The 15,467-nt window shown below is 39.7% G+C and overlaps 1 protein-coding gene across 1 annotated transcript in view; it reads right to left on the bottom strand.

Moving 5' to 3' along the window:
- The window catches only part of LOC117365490 (DNA-directed RNA polymerase I subunit RPA34-like), a 69,050-nt gene extending 59,716 nt beyond the window's left edge, over positions 1–9,334 (bottom strand). Inside the window, exon 1 of the mRNA XM_033955966.1 lies at positions 9,154–9,334. Coding sequence (XP_033811857.1) covers positions 9,154–9,334 — 181 coding nt within the window. The remainder of the gene's footprint in view (positions 1–9,153) is intronic.
- Positions 9,335–15,467: the final 6,133 nt, after the last annotated feature.

The raw sequence follows: 15,467 nt of genomic DNA, 5'->3' as shown, positions 1-15,467 counted from the left end.
ACCACCACCCCACTTGGGCGCCTGATTCAACCCTGCATCGTTTACCTACATACAAGTATTCATGGTGACATTATCATGCCTACTTATACATACACCATTGGAGGTGTGAGAGGTGGCATGTTTGCATGTATTTTATAAAATACATGGGTGCACATGGAGAATATACACACCTACCTCTTTGTAAATCTGTTTGTTGGCCTTTGTGTGCTGTTGGAGCTTGCTCTGGGAACCTACTTTATAATACATGGGTGCACATGGAGAATACACACACCTACCTCTTTGTAAATCTGTATGTTGGCCTTTGTGTGCTGTTGGGGCTGGCTCTGAGAACCTACTTTATAAAGGCACATTAGCAGAGAATGGGATTTCATATACCGCCTTTCTGTTGTTACAATCAAAGTGTTTACATTTTAAATACAGGTACTTAGTTTGTTCCTGGGATAATGGAGGGTTAAGGGACTTGCCCAAAGTCACGAGGAGATGCAGTAGGAATTGAACTCTGTTAACAGGCCACTGCACTAACCACTAGGTCCTCCACTCCATTGGCACCTGCAGTATGTTGCCTTTATAGAGCAGAGATAAAACAGGCATCTTCTTGGGCATTCTATATTCCATAAGCATCCCGTAATAAAATTCCCTCCACCCTCACTCACCCCATAAGACCTGCAGCATGGATATCGATAGGATTTGGGAATACGACTGGCATACTGCCAGGCCTGGCAAAAACACCTCCTGCCTGGAACTGGTTAATCTGGCAGCTCCATATTATTGATTGGGGGAGGCAAAGCACATGAGGTAATCACATTTTGAAATCACTGCGTGTTCTTTTAGATGTGAACTCTGAACCCACTTCAGCACAGGCACAATTGTTTGCAGGTACACGGTGATCTGGACTAAAAATGAACTTGATGGTCTCTAGCTTCCCTGGGTAGTTTGATTACTGGCCCCAACCATATTACTTAGGAAGATTTCTTATAATTTGGTCCCAAAACAGAATCAAAGATAAAAAAAATATTGGAAAACCCTCTCCCCTTCCCCCCCAAAAAAGAGGATAATCAAGGCATTATTCATAGATATTTTTATTCCATAATTTTAATATAAACAGTTAATTGTTGAATAATTTACACACAGCGAGATATTAATATTCAAAGATTTTCCTGTACATGTCACTGCTTGTCTCTTGTATGAAAACATTGAAAAAATAAATCAAGTTATTTTTTTCAATTTTTTAAAACCATGGCACGGTTGTTGCTTTAGTAATCTTTATTTCAAAAGAAGAGGTATCTGCGAGTCAGAACACAGCTTTCTTGGACCAGCTACATGCAGAGAAAACCAAAATGGAGCAGCAATCTGATAAAGGAAAGAAGTACTCCTCTGTGTCCCCTTCTCTGCCGTGTTTCGCAACATATATGTGGGGGAAAAACACTAACACATACCACCACAAACTGAAAAACAGTCAGCGGTCCAGTCTGTTCTTTTTGAAACTATGGTAGCCATGAGGACAAAGCTGAAGTGAGAGCGGACTGGATGGTTTGCAAATGGCATCCAAATTTGGTGGCTTAGCGTCTGCTTCATGGATGTGCTTGAAATAAATTTTGGGTCATTCTTGAGTCATTTTGGACATTTTTTTCAGTCTGTTTCAAACTTGTTGGTTAGTACATTTAAAAAAAAAAAACATGCATTACAGCTTTTTACTGCACACAGACAGACTTTGAGAGGGTAATTTTAGAAGAGGACACTTATCCCTCTTCTACTGTAGCCCAGTTTTCAGCGCCAGTTGCGGCGGTAACAGCTCCGATGCTCATAGAATTCCTATGAACATTGGAGCTGTTACCGCCACAGCCAGCACTAAAAACTGAGCTACGGTTTTGTAAAAGGGGGGTAAAGTAGGTAGATGCCTACTTACCCTCTTTAAAGTAACCCCCCCTTCTACGAAACTGCACTAGCAATTTCTAGCGCAGAGAGCTGCGCTGAATGGCCTGTGCTGCTCCCGACGCTCATAGGAACTCAATGAGCATCGGGAGCAGCACGGGCCATTCAGCGCAGCTCTCTGCGCTAAAAACCTCTAGCGCAGTTTCGTAGAAGAAGGAGTTACTTTAAAGAGGGTAAGTAGGCATCCATCTAATTTACCCCCCTTTTACAAAACCGTAGCTCAGTTTTTAGTGCTGGCTGTGGCGGTAACAGCTCCAATGTTCATAGGAATTCTATGAGCATCGGCGCTGTTACCGCCACAGCTGGTGCTAAAAACTGGGCTACAGTTTTGTAAAAGGGGGGCTAAGTACATATGTAAATATATACTCTATGCATGTATTTGCAAACTCCACCCCTGTATATACCATCATGTCTAAGTGCATACTTTTATACCAATTATAATTTTGTAAGAGGCGCCATACATGTGAAAATTGCTTTATAAAATTACCCCATACGTCTTAATTCATAGGTTAACATGCATTAAATTTAATTTTGAATGCATTAAATTGAAGGCGCTCATATGAGCCAAATGCATGCTAATGAATACACATCTCTAATTTCAAGAAGGTGCAGGCAATGCCGCAGTAAGACAGTTGTGTTCCCAACCGGATTCATTTCTATTTTAAAAGGACATGTTGATCCAGTTCTGACTTATTTTTTTTTTACCCAGTTTAATGCAGGGGACTTGTGGCTCTGCTTTTCTTTCAGGACTCAATCAAGAAATTTAAACTACACATTCATGAATGCAATGGGATCTAGTTCAGCCTGTCCTCATAAATCAAAGCCAGTTGGCCAACATTACAGATGGCCAGAATGTTGTTTGAAAGCATTCAGTCAATTAATTAGTGCTCTCTCAAATTTGCACTCCCCATCCCTCACCCCCAACCATCGCTTTGTCTTATTTTACCAGAAAGAGGCAGTTTGCTGGTGATGGCTTCCCCTCACCACTACTCTCTTAAACTTCTCTGAAAGCAGCCACACTCAGAATGGTGACACACTGGCTCTCATTTGGGATATGATTGATTCCTACAGCATGTGTGAGCATATGCATATTATCTCTGATATCATCTGTGATGATATAGACCAATCAGCTAACTGTTGGTTCTATACACATAGCTGCCTCCAGAAGGTTAAAAGAATCATGACGGTGTTGTGGACAGCTTGAGGCTGTGGTTCCCACACCTATCCAGGAGGACTCTAAGGCAATTAGATTTTCAGGATAGCCTTAATGAATACACGGGATAGATTTGTATGCAATGGAGGCAGCACATACAAATTTCATGTTGTCTCTGCAGATATCCTGAAAACTCAACTGGCTGGAGGTCCTAGAGGACAGGTTTGGAATCCACTGGCTTGAAGAATTTCACAAATGACAGCACTAAGTCACATTTATTAACTGGTACAGGACAAATACTTGTTACACATACTTTTGAAACACTTCAGGATTCAGAGAATGCACGTCTTTCCTTCAAACCCAGACAAGTGAAAGCTTAAATACACCTAAGACGGACTTAGAGACATTATACTAGTAATTAGAAAGTAAGCTGAATTGCACTAGTTTTCAGGTAGATGTTCAAAGCATAAAGAAGCAAGTAGTCTTGGCATTCGCACAAAAGTCTCCCTCAAAATGTTAACCACCATTTGTCAGATTGAGTTGCCAACTGGATTCATGTCATCCACAAAGGCTTTGGCAGTCCTGATTATACCCTCCGCTGCTTCTATGAATCTGTAACTTATGAGTCCATAGATGCACTTGGGTAAGAGGGGGAAGTGAGGAGGGCACATGAAGCAGTTATTGCATAATAAAACAAAAACTATCTCATCAGTGCCCCAAAAGCTGTAGCAATGTGTTTAATAATGTATGTTCATATTATAACTAAGTATGTTTCTAGAGGGTATGACCTAAAGTCCAATTAATCTGTATGTACCCTTATGGTTTGGCATGTCCGACTGAAATTGTCATGCTCATCTCCAGTTAAAGCTGAGGCAAACATTTACCTGCTGTTGAAGTAAATATGCAAATAGTGTTTGAGATTTTTAAATTTGAATTTAAAAAAATAAGAACCCAAAGACTTCTTCACTTAACATCTACTGTATATCCAGCAAACTATGTTAATAGAAAATCCTCCTAAGAGGGAACAGTGACTTTTCACCCCAATGCCTGGCAGTCCACAGTCACTGCCCTGTCATGAAATACCAAGAAATGCATATGAGGCTTCTGAAGTGAAGGGGATGGAGAAGCTGCCCAGAGATACCTTAAATGAGACATAAGTCCCACCTTTACACAGTGGACCCTACACTTCTTGCCATTAGACTCCACGCTACTTAATCCATTGCTGTGAACGTGGAAGAAATAATTTCCATTGTCTTTGATGTCACTTGTACAATTTGTTGGTGATGGTTGAAAGTTCTAGGGAGAGTGGGATGTCTCCTAAGTAGTCACATATCCTGCATTAAATATAACATTTACTGCAGGTTCCTGAATACAAACCTTCTAAAAATAATACCCTGGAGTACTTGGTTCTGTATGAGATTTACACAATTTCAATGTCCACCCCAACAACCAACATATGCTTAAGCTATGGGACTCTAAGCTAATGAAAATTAGACATGAGAATATAACACCAAATTTCAATGTTGGCAGCTCTTTCCCTTCACCACTATGCCAGGCTGCTAAACTTAATTAGATCTGAGGTGCTGTGTTCCATACTGTATTATGGCATAAAGAATCAGCACATCACTAGGAGAGTCAGATTTTTCCTTCCATGTTGGAAATAAAAAATTATGGAGATGGAATATTTCTTCCACTAGTACTCCTTGCTAAATATGCCAGCTGACTCTTATAGGGTGTTAGTATTTCCAGAATGCAAAAGGCAATATGGTACTTGAGGTCTTATGACATCAGAGACAACAGCTGCCAGTGTAAGGCACAACATAAATTGAGTCTTTTGGTTTTCTTTTTTGAAGAATGTAGGTATTATCAGACTGAAATTCTGCCAAATAGAGGCCCTCTTTTGTGAAGCTGCATTAGGGTTTTTCATTACAGGCTGCTGAGGTAAAAGCTCTGATGCCCACAGAATTCCTATGAGCATCGGAGCTTTTACTGTAGTGACTTGCGATAAAAAAAACCCCTAACACAGCTTGATAAAAGGGAGCCATAGTTAATTGTGTCATGCAAATTGGACACTACAAAAAACCCCAAAACAACCCCTTCCCTAAATAAAAAGACTTGGGCTCATTTTCATTTAATTAAGTATAGTCTAGGTGAAAAGTTGTACATTAATATTCAGCCTTCCATGGTTAAAGAGAAATGCTGGTGAGCTGTTAGTGTCACAGTAGAAAGTCTTATAACAAGCTTTTTTCAAGGAGACATTGAGTATATGCAGCAAGTAACAAGTCCCAATATGACGTGTAAAGTGTAGGCCTTCATGGCACTCTCAAATGGGTGGTCATTTTCTTGACATAGAATGGAATACCACTTCAAATACAGCCCTTGTCAGGGATCTGAACTAAGGATCAGATAAAAGATTGCTCTCTGCATTCTTAAATCCCATCCCTGATCTAGGTATGGGGAATGGGATTTGGGGATTTTACCATTTTGATGTAGAAGTGTGATCTATGAAATACCACCCACAGATAAATACCTGAGTTACAAGTGGGACTTCACAGCTGAGTTTTAATTTTGATTATTCACATGCCATAAAGGGACGACCTTTAACCAAAACCAGAAAAAAAGCTGGCAGATTCAACAGAAGTCATCTCCTGAGCTTTCCTGAGCTTTCTTCCACAGCCTCTGGCATAGGGAAGAATTCTTACAACTGTGTGTACTCCCTTTCACAGCCTTTACAGAACAGAAACACAAAATAGTGTGGAAATCCTCTGGAACTTTTGGAAATATTTAAGGTTCACCATACATCTCCAGGTTCTTCCAATTCTCATTCAAAATTACCAGTGCCAAAAATTTATTTCTGAGGCAGGTATAGACACTGAACAGTTGGAACAGAGGCAGCTCACACAGTCACATCTGAGAAGATTAGCTAAGATTTCTCATCTTGAAAGACACAGTCCTGCATGTTTCTCGTTAAATCAACATATTGCAATTCACAGATTTTACTTAAAACAACAAAACCTTTATACACTGAAAATACAAAGAAATACAATCAAAGCTGAAGAGCTAGCCATGGAACAGACAAAGCTATAAACAACTTGTATTAATAGATGTGGCCATTAAATATATCAACACACTCTACCAAAGACATAATGTCACAGCTATTGAGAGCAGCCGCCGTTGGGATGGAACAGAAGAAAATACTAAATCTGTGCCCAGGTACTACTTGTATGCAAGTCAAAGGCTTCATCACTTGACAAATTTAAAATAATGGTAGTGGAAGAGAGAATTTAAGAATGCATACATGGGCCATCTCAAAGATCATTCATAATAACCATCATCTCTTTTAATAAGTTCCATGACAGTTCAAGGGCCTGATTAATTAAGGCCTTTTTCTATAGATAGAAGAGTCAATTTTCATAGGATTGTGTGGCAAATTGGTTAAAAATAACCAGAAAAATGTAACCTTTTTTTCAGACAAATTTATCTGACTAGATTGTCTGCTGAATTTTGTTTTTCATTGATCTACTCAGGTAAAATTCCACCCATTAGATTTATCATAGGCGTGTGAGTGAATGGAACTTTCTGTCTAATCTTAGCCAGTTATTGCTGAAAATCAGCACTGATCCACTAAATCATAAGGTTCCCCCTCCCCCGATCCTCTGCCTCTTTTTTAATTGGCCAACTTTTGCTTCCTGTCAATATAGGGGGAGGGAATGATTTAGCTTATCAGTGGAAGAAACTTTTAATAGAGGTTTCACTAGCTAGCCCTAAAGTTAGCTGATTAAACCATTTGAAAATTGACCCCTTAGCCAATCAGACTGTCAGTGCAACCAGGAAAACTAGCTTTCCAGATCAAATGTACTGTGAAAATATAAATTTATTATTGGAAAATTAGAATGATTGTGACATTATTGGCAATCAGTAATTATCAAAACTATACTCACTTTTTAACTCTGTGCCTACTTTGACAGAACCCTAAAGCAAAACCCCTTTAAGTAAAAATAATACTTTTTTTAAAAGTTAATACTAATTTTATTACACAATATAAAAATAATCACTTCTCAATCTGTAATTTCACAGCTTGTTTTGATATGCAGTGAAATCATCTGAACTGCAAAAAAATAAGTGCTTAATTTCCAGAAGAATAAAGTGGTGAATTTAAAATAGAAATACATTTTTCTTTTTTTTAAATAATCCCAAAGACATTAAAGTGAATGGCTAATCTGAGACTGCCAGCAACTTCTAAAAAAAAACACCTAACCCCCCCCCTTTTACAAAGCTGCGGTAGTGGCTGCCGTGTGCCAAACGCTCTGACATCCATTACATCACTATGGGTGTTAGAGCAATCACCGAAGCAGCCGCTACAGCGGTTTTGTAAAAAGAGCCCTAAAAATGGAAGTGTAAAGTTTCAACCCAACACCTCATTGCCTGCTAATCTTTGGATTCACATGTATAGAATCCGATATTAACACAACAGGTCCAGACATCTTAATGCTTACCTCTTTTCTTTATATACAGTATTCTAAGCATACTAACAAAGCCAAGCAGATATATAATTAAACATTGGCCTTTTCTTTCTTTTAAGAATGCAGAAATAACTAATCATGTCCTCTCACATAATACAAAGGATTTGCCATGTGTTCTGTCAAATCCAATACTTTCAACCCTTTTCCCAGCTTTCTCCTAAGTAAATTATGACAAACATAGAGACCAACAGGCAATATAAGTCTCAATAGTCCATTCCTGGTAGGTATCACGAGAGTCGAACCTTCATGGGTTCAACAGTTGAGAACATTAATCAACTAGATTTTACAGACATTGCTAGGGCAAGTAAGGAAATACAGCAACAAGGAAATTTAAGATTTCTCCTTAGTGCCTTTCAGCTATTTTGCTGTCCTAACTTATCCAGATAGTTGTTCAGGTACTGGCATTTAGTGGTACACAGATAACTCCTTGGTTCTGGCTCTTGGGCTACCCTGGTGGTAACTCTGTTGTTTAAGCAAAGATTTTAAATAAATGGAAGAATAGAACTGGTAGTCCATAATTTATGAGCATGAATGATTGAAAAATGCATTTACCAAAAGAGTCTAGGTCTTCTAGCTTCCCTTCCTGGAGGAGAAGCATAAGATCTTGAACTGTGTGAACATTTTAGAGCAGATTCCACTAGAGAGTGATGTTGAAGTTGTGTTCTCTCATACACTGGACACTTTTGTATTCTGTATATTGTGCCAACGTTTTAGGAGCCACCTGGACTGATAGAGGGGTCTCCCAGTTCATAAATAGGTTATCTTTCATTTGGTGGTGATTCTTAGTCAAGAAGCTTGAAAAGCTCTGAATGAGGTTCTTCCTGTCTCCATTTTAATGGGAAGAGTTTGACCCGTTGTCTTATAAAGTCAATAAAGTATATGCTCTCTGGTGGAGACTTACACCTTTGCGGTGGAAGAGAAGGATTAGAAGGTATACCATAGAATTCTTCTGCTGACAAATTTGGCAAATTATCATCAGGGGTGTGCGATATCTGAGTCACATTTTTCAAAATACTCTCTCCTAGGCAGATCTCGGAGTGTGCGTTGAGAGGAGTGTCACGTGTCAAGGAGCAGGGGTCGATGCTCTATCCCAGGAGATAACTTCTCTGCCGATGCATGTGTGGAATGGGTCCATGTCGACACCGATGCTCGACAGCAAGCAAGGGTGCGTGACCTCATCCTCACTCTACCCGTCAATGTATCCTCGGGCTAGGCTGAGGCAGGCATGAACGCTTTTAAAGTCTGTGAATACAGTACTCCCCTGAAATTTGCAGGGGTTCCGTTCCAGGATCACCCGCAAATTTTGAAAAAACGCAAATGCGGTTTTCCGTCTGTCAAAAGGCAGGAGAGGCAGCTAGGGTGCCGACAGGTGCAGAAAATCATTCACGGTATGCTCCGACTGCCTCTTTCTGTTACTAAAGTCAGGCTACATTACATTAGTGATTTTATTCCGCCATTACCTTGTGTAGGGTGGAGCTGCTTTGACATGCAGCTCCTGATTTGTGTAGCCTGACTTTAGAACAGGAAGAGGCTGTCAGAGCATACCGTGAATTACTGAGTCCACAATTCGCGAACTGTGAATTGGCAGGGAAACACTGTACTGCATTTGTACTAGCCCCGAAAGCTCTTGTTCGAACACAGCTCGAATCTCCTCCTGGAGAGTCAGCATCTGCATCGGAAGAGACATCAGCATGAAAGCAGTCTGCGATGCATGTTGTCTGGGCATGGGTGACTTCGATGTCAACGCTTACTATGGGCCAAGGAAGTGGATGCCTGGGACAACACTGTTCTGTGGCTAGAAGGGGAAGAATGTTTATGCTTGTTAGCTTTTTTTATGTGATACTGCCCCTGATGGCTGAGGCATGGAGGAAGACAACGTCAAGTCTTGTCTTTGAAGAGAGCCCAATGCTTGATGCTTTCTATGCAGCATTGGTGTTGATCCCAATGACATTGTTGATGCAGATTGTGCATCAGGTCCCAAATTTCCAGCCATGCTCGATGCCGAACCAAAAAGTTTTTCACACTGAGGTTGTCATGTTTTAAGTGTTTTCATTTGCATACACAGAGGCCACAGCGAATGTCTCAATGGTCAGAACCTAGACACTGAACACATCAATTATGGGGATCAGATCCTGAAATGGTCTGATTACATCAAGTATATATCTTGAAGCTGCTTGGCACCCTCTTTGACAAGGCCAACACAAAGACAAAAGGTTTGATGGCCCAGGGAGCTCGAGTGAAAAGTATACTGAAAACCGTTGATTCTTTCTGGGGTGAAAACGGTCTTGAAGTGGCCCAAAGGCCAAAAAATCAAAAATGAAGAAAATGTAACTAAATTTGAGGGTTTCAGTAAAAAACCCAAGAAAAATGAATTATGAAAAGAAGTTCAATAATATTAAAACAGGAAGGCATAAAAAAAATATCTATGTTTTGATGCGCTGAAGACACAGTTTGGCTCCACGGAAATATAAGAAATGATGGTCCCGTGAGCCGACATCGGGCGTGAAGGCACCGGTACACATGCGGTATGGACACCAACTAAAGTTTTCAAATGACTGTGCCTTTGGTAGTGTCTGTACCCGGTTCCATGGATGACGTCACACACATGTGAGAATATTATCTTAACATGCTTGTCCTCGGAAACCCTTTTTATAATAATCAAGGACTATTGATAGTGAGAGGGGGGAGAGAGAAGGCGGCATTTTAACCTTCTTTGAACTGGGCATGTAGTTTAGTGGCCCCCTTATTGTATAGCAGCAAAAGGTTTAACCAATTAAGAATGCTGTATATTATCTCACAACCATAAAGAAGCTATTCCAGTTTTCAGTATTCCTGCAATGAATACCCATGAGAGATATTTGTGTGCAACAGAAACAGTAAATGCAAATCTCTCATGCATATTCATTTTAAATATTCTGAATACCAGTATGTTTGTGTGGAGGGAGGGGGGGGGGAGATACTCCAGGATCAGCTTGAGAAAAACTACCATGAAGCAAAATGCTTTCTGTCACCAGCCTGCAAAGTGAAATTAAAAAGATCCAAATAATGACCAGCTAGATGCCAAAACAAAGTTATACTGACACTTCATTTTTATAGAAATGTATAATATATTCTTTTTATAATCTGCCATCTCTTCATTCTTTCTTAATAATGCTTCTGCAAAACCAGAACCACACACACATACATACATACATATATTTGAAACTCTCAGCTCTGTTGGCTGAAAGCTCTTGATAAAGTGTTTCAGCCAACTCTTGCCATCTAAGGACCTAGAAATTTTAAAACATCACAACTCAGATGACCCCAAATTGCCCGCATCAAAAAACATATCTTCTTCCCTCTTCCCCACAAAAGTACCAAAGTCCCTGAAGTAAAAAAAAAAAAAGGGTAACTATATGAAAGTTAACCAACCATCTTTCTTATTTGCAATGTTTTAGACCAGAGCTTCCTCACTTCTCTGGGGTTCCCATCACCTGAAGTGCAGTAAAGAAGGGGAAAGGGGATTGGATTTGTTACACATTCAAAGCAATTTACATATATACAAGCCCTTATTTTGTATCTGGGGCAATAAAGGATTAAGAGACTTGCACAGGGAGCAACACTGGGATCGATCCACTACCACTAGGCCACTCCTCACCTCCAAAGACGGTGTTTATGCTTGGCTACATACCTACAAATAAAGTCCATCTTAGAAGGGATAGGTTGATTCAGTCCTGACTTTTACTTTACTGTATTTACTGCTTTAGGGAAATCGGAACAAGATTCACATATGCCAAACCCCAAATAGCTCAGCATGTCCCTGATGCCCAGAACTAGTTGGAAATACTAAATTTTAAAAAGTATAGAGGCATTCAACCGTACTGCGATGTGGCTACATCTGGTCAAAAGGGAAGGCCCTGTGCTCCCTAAAGTGTATACCCTCATAAAAAAGAAACCAAGAAGTGTCTCCCATTTAAAGCAAAATAATTCTAAGTTCATTGTCAAATGCCATAGAATGAATATGATGGGATAAATTAATTTATGTTACTTGGTGCACAAATGGAAAATTTTGGTGTAGCTGATAGACCAAATTAGTCATTTTGTCCTCAAAGAACCTTTCTCGCTATGCACCTCCCCACCTATCATACGCCCAGTCAAGGCAAGATTCAATGACTATCAGAGCTATTAATTCATAACTGTTCCAAAATTTACCTGGGAAATACCAAGAAAAAGATATCACATTAATGTTTCTCAAATTAGTCCTCAGGACACACCCAGCCAGTCTGGTTTTCAGGATATCCTCAATGAATATGCATGAAAAATACTTAGACGGTCTCCACTGTGTGCCAATCATCTCATGAATATTCACTAAGGATAGAGTAAAAACCACACTGGCTGAGTGTGCTCCAACCACTGGGCTGAGAATCCCTGCAAATAAATAACATTTTTCAAAATAATTATGTTCTCTTTAGGTCTACAAAATCCTGACTGGTGTAGATTTTTACTCCATCAAAAAATTACAGAGACTAGGAGACACTAAATGAAGTTACAGGGAGATACTTTTAAAACCAATGGGAGGGAATATTTTTTCACTCAGAGAATAGTTAAGCTCTGGAACACATTGCCAGAGGTTGTGGTAAGAGCGATTAACATAGCTGGTTAAAAAAAAAAAGGTTTGGACAAGTTCCTGGAAGAAAAGTCTATAGTCTGCTATTGAGACAGACATGAGGAAAGCCACTCCTTGCCCTGGATCGGTAGCATGGAATGTTACTACTTTTTGGTTTTTTGCCAGGTACTTGTGACCTGGATTGGCCACTGTGAAGATTGAATACTGGGCTAGATGGATCATTGACATGACCCAGTAAGGCTATTCTTATGTTCTTAAATTTTCAATTTCTACTCCAAACAGTACATCTTCCGAAACACAACAGCCAGAGGTAACTGGATTCCAATTTATTTTCATATCAAAAATTATTTTCTTATATAAAAAAGAAAACCCATTCTTTTCAATCCTCAAAAGACATGAGATTATTCTCCACTTTCAGAAATTTATCAAAGCAAACAGTTCTCGACCAGAACTGAATATCAGAATCCCTGGTTAAAACAGATTCACAAAAGTGTGGCTCTACACATCTTTGGTCACTTCCATATAGCTTGGGCTAGGATTTCAGGAAAAGCTTTTCCCAGTGATTTCACATCCCCCTCCCCAAAATAGATGGTTCTGAGCACTGAAGCCACCTGTTATTGATTTCCCAATGGTTCAGAATAGGTCCAGACTAGATTTACTACAGCAAATTAAAGAGCTGTAGTTTCTAACACCATCTTTAAAAAAAACACTGAGGTAGACTGTGCCAGAAAAGGAATAATAATAATATGTGATTAATAAATTCACTCTGACTCACCCTCTTGCACATTTCATGGATACAAAATAATTGAAAAGCTATTCACTGGGTTTCTGGGTTGCTTTTTACAGTGATTTCTGTTGTATTAAAATAAATAAGAGCATCTTCTAATAAGAAAATCCATTGAATTACAAAGAAAAAAAAGTGAGACTATTTCACTCCAGCAGGTGTAGTGTGGATTGGCTAGTATTTATCACAAAAGCACAAAAACTATAGCAGCGCACCTTAAATTTATAAGAAAATAACAAAGCGTATACCCTAATATTTAAATAGCTAATTTCGTAGCTGTTGCCGACATGCTTCCTCTGTACCTGCTGTTATCTGGTCTTTGCACGGTCCTGTTTGTACCAGATTCAGGTACTAGCAAACTTGCTGATCACCATCACACTCTTAGTCCCTAGTGATGGTAGATTTCAGACAGAAGCAGAGTTAGAAGGCCGGCAAAAAACAATGACCCTGAATTTCATCACGCGTTGACTTGGTTTGATTATATTTTCAAACTTTTACAATGTTGGCTCACCTCCCATCTAAATTTTAGTTTGCAAAATATGTGGGTAGAAAAGTACCTGCACAGTCTCACCAAAATGCATAATCTAAAAATCGCACCCCAGGAAGGTAATTATAACATAGCACCCATATACAATTTTAAACACTCGCGCCTAGAGACCCTTTAAAAAAAGTGTGCTAAAATTTGCAGTTAAAGCGTTTTAATGTTGGTTTTTATGACATGATAACTGCAAATTTTACACAGCACTTTTTGAGGGCTTTTCACTTTTTTTTTTTTTTTGCAGGTTGTGCTCTAATGTTACCATTAGTGCACGGTAACTGCAGAGCGTTAACATGGGAATACTTGCCATAAAGGCTGTACCGAATATTCATATTCATTGATTTGACCCTGAATATATTATTCGTATTAGGCCAAATAGTGATTTCAATTCTAACACAAAAATTCCTGGCTAAGGCTTCCATGCTCACTCTCTGCCCCTGCCACGTCCCCTCAGACGAAAATTCCGAAAAATACAATAATGCACGATTTAACGCTCGAGAGCCGTCAAATTACCACAAAGTGCTTGAATATGTTTGTGCAAAAGCCTGTTAATGCATGACACCCCTCCCCCCTCAGTTTATAAAGGCAAAATAAGTGCGTATGCAACTTCAGAAAAACGGTTCCTGGAGTAATCCCCAGTAGCGCACAAATGCTCACAGAAATACATACCTGCTCCACAGAAACTATAAATATGAGCATATGTTTTTAATATACATGCATGTATTGCAACCAAATGATGTCCCCATAGATTGCATAAAAAGAGGTGCAATCTTTCAGTCCCCCCCCCTGCTTGAATATATGTATAGCCCACACTGTTTTCTACAGGTTCTCATGCTTTACAAAATCATCCTTTTAATGTGCTCCTGAAATTCCTTCCCAGATGTCATCTGCCATAGGAATGTTTCAGATGTATTAAAACTGCAACACACAACAATGTCCTGCTCAGTTAATACATCCATAAAAATCCCTGTTCCACTGCATACCTATCAGCTGGACTGAGAGATCTTAGGTAGGGCTAACACTGTGCGCAGTGGTTAAAGCTACAGCCTCAGCACCCTGAGGTTGTGGGTTCAAACCCACGCTGCTCCTTGTGACCCTGGGCAAGATAGATAGATTGTGAGCCCACCGGGACAGAGAGGGAAAACTGCTTGGGTACCTGAATAAATTCATGTAAACCGTTCTGAGCTCCCCTGGTAGAACGGTAAAGAAAATTGAATAAATAAAATAAAATATTCTCAAATATCTGTATTTCATGTTTTCTTTCATACAAGTAAGCTTTTTCCTTTCTTAGTGTTTGCCTGCCTTTTTATTTCAACTAATAGATGCATTGCTCTACTTGAGTCATATGTTACGTTACAACAGTGAAGTTTCTGAGCACAAAGAGTCTATGGAATGCCTGAAATAAAAGGTTCTTTAATCAGGGCCAGCTCTAGCTCTGGACAGACTAGGTGGCAACCTAGGATAGCAGGCATCAACACATGCATAGCAAGGCTGGCAAAGACAGTGGCAGGACTATTGGGGAGGGGGGGGGAAGTAGGGAGACCTGTGGGACAGGGAAGGAAGATGCTGGAAACCTGGGGGAGGGAAAGATAGATAGATGCTGGACTACAGGTGAGTTGGCTGATACCTTCAACTCAGAGTCTTTGTCATGATTTCTTTCCTCTTTTATGCCCTTCCTTAACCATCCCATTTATGCCAAGGCTCTCTTCTTCAGTTTTCACTATAATTTTTCAGTGACTTTACCTGTATTAAATGAAAAGCTCAGACTAAAAAAAGTAATTCCGGGGCAACTTCTCCTCATCCCTTGTAATATTTCTCTTTACATGAATGGGACACGGAAAGAAGCACACATTTTAACCCAGAGACAAGTTTACAAATGGAGGGGGTGAGATGGCAGATCACAAGCAAATTCAAGATCTGATTCAGCCACT

The sequence above is a fragment of the Geotrypetes seraphini genome, chromosome 8 (assembly GCF_902459505.1).
Source record: "Geotrypetes seraphini chromosome 8, aGeoSer1.1, whole genome shotgun sequence".
In the NCBI taxonomy this organism is placed as follows: domain Eukaryota; kingdom Metazoa; phylum Chordata; class Amphibia; order Gymnophiona; family Dermophiidae; genus Geotrypetes; species Geotrypetes seraphini.
Note: the sequence above shows the minus strand (reverse complement) of the source record. Positions and strands in the feature narration are given on the sequence as shown.